A 5,420-nucleotide genomic window follows, 5' to 3' on the forward strand; every position below is an offset into this window, starting at 1 on the left:
CAGGGAGTCATTAGCACACCAGGAATCCAGCACTTTCAATGGGGTATTAATGAAGTTTCACAGTTAACAGTCAGCTGAAGGAGGTAAGGAAGGGGATTAATGCAGGAGGGAGGTGGAAGAGAATCCAAGCAGAGGGCATAGCACATGCAAAGACATGGACACAGGAAAAGGCCCGGCTTGTTTGGGAGTTTGCATGGGGTGGGGAATAGCTAGACCAAACGCTGCATGTGGGTGAGCAGAAAAAGTAGGGGCAAGAGAGGCAGGCCAGGCCAGCCGCTGACATCACTGACTGCTGCCCACAGCAGTCTCAGGGGAACCCACTGGCTGAGGGGGTGGTAAAGGGTTTAATCAGAGAGCTGATATCAACACATGTATGTTTTAGAGCGGTGTCACTTTGGAGATGGTGGAAAGTGAAATGGAAAGAGGCAAGGATTAGAGTATGGGGTTAGAAGCAGCCAATGAGACAGTGACTGAGGGTCTGCGCGCGTGGTGGGTGGCAGGGGGACACGTCCACCATGTGAAAAGAAATGTGGGGGCTGACTAGAGCAAGGACAGATTAGGCGGATGATGCCAGGTTTCATGCTTGAACAGAAATTGAGTAGATTAACTGGGATCCAGGTTACAGTCTGAGGGTCCCAGCACCAAACACCACCCCCCAGGCTAACTCACTTGGAGATTTCTGCTCCTCCAACGCGCCATTCTCCACAAATACTTTTGCAGAGGGTCGGAAGTCACTGCTGCTGCAGGACCTGTCAAATGCAGGACTTAGCATTGCACCTCCCAGGGCCAAACTCCAACGAGAGGAGTTTGGGCATAACAAGCAGGGCCTTGCATAAGCCTCCATACTCTTCCTGACAGAGGGTTTCCCTTTCTCCTTCCAGACTCGGGTTCCAAGCCAGGAAGCCCTCCGCTGGACTTTTTTAATCCTTAATAGTTAAAGCAGATTCCCCAGTGGCTCAGCAGTAAAGAATCCACCTGCAATGCAGGAGACACAAGAGATGTGGGTTCGAGCCCTGAGTCAGGAAGATCTCCTGGTAAAGGAAATGGCAACTCACTCCAGTATTCTTGTCTGAAAAATCCCCATGGACAGAGGAGCCTGGCAGGCTACAGTCCGTGAGGCTGCAGAGTTGGGACAGGACTGAAGTGACTGAGCGTAAGCATGATGGTCAAAATCAACAGGCAAGAAATGCTGAGACTGACTCCTAAACTCTGGGCAGGACAAGGCAGGTGGAGGAGGAAGAGAAGGCTGCGGGGTGGAAGGAGGCCCGTTTATCAGCAAAAGGAAGCAACTTACATGCTGCAGTTTCTTTCCAACCGGATCTCCTGCAAAGCCAACCAGCCACAGTTTTAGAGGAATGCCAGTCAGTCACCGCCACGTTGGCAAACAGGTAGTGTGGCAGGCAGAATGATGTCCCCACCCCCGGCAAAGTGGGCCACATGCTAATTCCCAGGACCTGTTAGGGTTCTGATGTTAGGGGAGCAGTTTTCTCACACCATCAAGTGATGCTCCGGACACCAGCTGGGTGGCCTAAAATTCAACTCGATTCTGACACTATCCACCCAGAGATAGCATCAATCTCATAGATTCAGGGGTCAGTGCCACAGGACTGCCAACCTCCCTCCCCACTCCTTCAGAGGCCAGCCACCTGCAAACCCAGGTGGTCAGCTGTGCTTCTGCCTGACCAGTTAGAGCCGGAGGTTCCCACGACCTCTTCCTGGGTCCCATCAATTAGCCAGAGTGGCTTACATCTCAGAGAAACATCTTCCTTACCAGATTACCATTTGTTTGAAAAGGGTGTAATTTAGGAGTAGCAGATGGAAGAGGTCCACAGGGTGAGGTATAGGGCAAGGGCACAGGGTGTCCATGCTCTCCAGGTGCACCACTGTCCCCACATCGCTACAGCAGCAGTCCCTAACCTTTTTGGCACCAGCGACCAGTTTCACAGAAGACACTTCTTCCATGGACGGGAGGCTGGGGGTGGTTTCAGGATGATTCAAGCACATACACTTATTGTGCACTTAATTTCTATTATTACATCAGCTCCACCTCAGATCCTGGAGGATCTGCTCTATTGTGTTCACCAACCCAGAGCTCTCAGAGTCCATACTTTGGGGTTTTCTGTGAAGGCCTCTTGGCAGAGGCATGACTGATTAGCCCTTCTTGTCTCCCCAGAGATGGGGGGCGGCGGGAGAGAGGAGTGTAAATTCTGACCCTCTAACCAGTCAGCCCCCCTCCTTAGGTTACTTGGTGTTTGCTAAGGTCACCTCAGCATGACAAAAAGACACCTTCCCGTCTCTCCTCATTTAGGAAATTTCAAGGATTTCAGAAGCTCAGTGACAGAAACCAGATGAAAATCAAATATATATTTATTATGAATCACAATATCACACCTATGAATATGTTTAATTACATGGCAAGGGGGAAATAAAGCTGCAGATGGAATTGAAGTCACTAATCAGCTGACCTCAAAATACAGCGATTATCTGTAAGGGCCTAATGTAATCACAGGAATCCTTAAAAGTGGAATAGGGAGGCAGAGAAGATAGTCAGATACACAGAAATGACAAGAAAAGCAAGACTAAAGCAATGCAATATGAGAACCAAGCTGCTGTTGCTGGCTATGAAGACAGAGGAAGAGGGCCATGAACCAGAAAAAACAGGTGGCCTCTAGAAGCTGAAAAAGGCAAGAAAACAGATTCTCCTCGGAGACTTCCAGAAAGAATACAGCCCTCTTGACACCTTGATTTTAGCCCAGTGACACATGTGTCAGGCTTCTGACGAACAGAATTGTAGGCTGTGTTGTTTAACCCACTAAACAAGTGGTGATTTGTTATGACAGCAAATAGAAAATACAGGTACTAGAAGCAACTTTAAAACCACAGCTGCCTCCACACAGTGGCGTTAGACAGAGGCAGCTCTGAGTGCAGCCCAGCGACCTTGGGCATGTCTTCCCTGTCAAATAGGAATCACAATGCTATGCCAGCACATGAAAAGATGCTCCACCTCACTAATTACTAGAGAAATGCAAATCAAAACTACAACGAGGTACCATCTCACACCAGTCAGAATGGCCATCATCAAAAAGTCTACAAATAACCAGGACTTCCCTGGTGGTCCAGTGGTTAAGAATCCACCTGCCAATGCAGGGGACATAGATTTGATCCCTGGTCCAGGAAGATCCCACCTGCCTGGGGCAACTAAGCCTGAGTGCTACAACCAGAGAAGCCACTGCAATGAGAAGCCCACGCATCACAACTGAAGACTAGCCCCCGTTCACTGCAACTAGAAGAAGTCTACTATGCCCAGCAACGAAGACCCAGTGCAGTCAAAAACAAAAATAAAATTTTAAAAGTCTACAAATAACAAATGCTGGAGATGGTGTGGTGAAAAGGAAACCCTCCTACACCAGTGGGAATGTAAGTTGGTATAGACACTGTGGAAAACAATATAGAGGTTCATCAGAAAACTAAAAATAGAATTACTATATGATCCAGAAATCCTACTCCAGGGCATATATCTAGACAAAACTATAATTCAAAAAGATACAGGCACCCTTATGTTCATAGCAGCACTATTCACAATAGCCAAGACATGGAAACATCCTAAATGTCCACAGACAGACGAACAGATAAAAAAGATGTGGTACATTTATATACTGGAGTACTACTCGGCCATTAAAAAGAATGAAATAATGCCATCTGCAACAACATGGATACAACTGGAGAGTAACATGAAGCAAGCAGAAGGAGAATGACAAATGCCATAGGGTATCACCAATACGCAGCATCTAAAATATGACACAAGTGAACCTACCTATGAAACAGAAACAGAATCATGGACACAGGGAGGGCGGGGTTAGCAAGTGTAAGCGTTCATACGTAGAACGGATAATCAACAAGGTTGAACTGTATAGCACAGGGAACTCCACTCAATAAATAAACTATAATGGAAACGAATGTTTCAAAAAAAAGTACATACGTATAACTGAACCACTGTGCTGTACAGCACTAATTAACACAACATCGTCAATCAGCTATAAACGCCAATGCCATAGACCACAAGGTGAAGCGAGATCTTCAAGCACTTGCCATGAATTAAGAGCTCAATAAATGGCACTGTGCTTATTTTTATAGATTTCATTGGCACTTTTCTATGATGCTTCAGAGTAATACTGTCCCATTTTACTGATGGGAAGGTCAAAGCAAAAGGGCATCAGATGATTTGATTAAGGTTATAAGATACTGAGGTAATTCAGGTCTGTGACTTCAAAGCCTTGGTTTTTTCAAAATCATTCTGAAGGAATTTTTTCCTTTACCTCAGGAGAAACAAAAATTAAAACGTTAAATTTTAAAAGAATGTAGTAATTCTGCTTTGAATTGTTTCCAGCTGTAGAAAGAAACTGCTCTAGTAGCTGCTAAATTTAAATAGAGCTAACAGTGATTAAGATAATTCAAAGGCTGAAGTATTGATGAATAAAAACAGAAAGGTTTGTAGGCAGAATCAGGCTACAGGTGTTACTCCCAAATTCCTGGTAACCCTGGAAGTCTAAGGGCTTCTGGAACAGGGCAGGCAACAACACTTTCAAGCAAGGGCCCAGCATAAATCTTTCAAGGATGCTTTTAAGGGCCTGCGGTGCTATGCTAACTAAACGGCTAATGCACAGTCTTCATTTAACCCTCACGGAAATTCTCAGAACTGGTCATTATCACCCCACTGTAGAAACGAAGTCCTGGAGGCTCGGAGGCCGTAACCAGGTAGTCTGCGAGTCCATTCAGTCTCCACGGTTTGTAGTGGATTTAGAACATACTGCGTTAGCCTCAACAGCGCTTTCAGTTTTTTAAGCTAAAAAGTTTTTAAACTGCTTTGAAAGGGAGGAAGATGGCCGAGGCGTCTTTTCACCTAAAGTGCCCCGCAGTACTGCACGAAATGCTCCCCATCTGCACGGATTCAGTCTCTGCGGTCCACTCCCACCCGCCAACCCCACCAAAAATTAGCTCTGCCGCCAGGCGAAAGCAAGCGATAAAGTCCGAGGGGGAACATTCGCCCCACCACCATGGAGTGAAAATGAGGGGTGCAGTTTCCTCAAGTGCCTCCCGACGGCCGCTACTCCCCGTCCGGCAGCCCGGGGCCGGGAACCACCAAACCGTACCTCTCCCGGGCCAGGTGCGTCCAGCCAGCGGCCCAGACGCCAAGCCTTCGCGCCTCCTCTCTAGGAGCTCCGCCTGCCTCCGACGCCCGCGGGGCGCGGGGCGGGGCCACTCGTCAGCAGCCAATCCCCCACCGCGGCTGCAGCCCTGGTGGGGCGAGAAGAGCTGGGTGCTCTCGGCGCAGAGCCAGCCGTTCTACCCGGGACCGTAGCTGCAGCGGCTCCTGGGCCAGTGCCCGCGGCCTCTTCCCCGGCTTTTAGTAGGCACTCTCT

The 5,420-nt window shown here is 48.0% G+C and overlaps 1 protein-coding gene across 3 annotated transcripts in view; it reads right to left on the bottom strand.

Moving 5' to 3' along the window:
- Positions 1–5,387, bottom strand: part of TDRD10 (tudor domain containing 10) — a 53,323-nt gene extending 47,936 nt beyond the window's left edge. For 2 of the 3 annotated variants that reach the window (XR_825128.1, XM_010838345.1), the window contains exons 1-2: positions 5,151–5,165; positions 670–975 (exon numbers count right to left, since the gene is read on the bottom strand). Coding sequence is in view for 2 of the 3 variants with exons in the window: in XM_010838345.1 (XP_010836647.1) it covers positions 670–844 (175 nt within the window). In the remaining variant the exon portion in view is untranslated. Of the gene's footprint in view, positions 1–669; positions 976–1,294; positions 1,324–5,150 lie in introns of all 3 variants that reach the window. The other variant, XM_010838346.1, reaches the window with a different exon arrangement.
- Between the last annotated feature and the right edge of the window lie 33 nt (positions 5,388–5,420).

The sequence above is a fragment of the Bison bison genome, unplaced genomic scaffold (assembly GCF_000754665.1).
Source record: "Bison bison bison isolate TAMUID 2011002044 unplaced genomic scaffold, Bison_UMD1.0 scf7180017864093, whole genome shotgun sequence".
Lineage (NCBI taxonomy): Eukaryota > Metazoa > Chordata > Mammalia > Artiodactyla > Bovidae > Bison > Bison bison.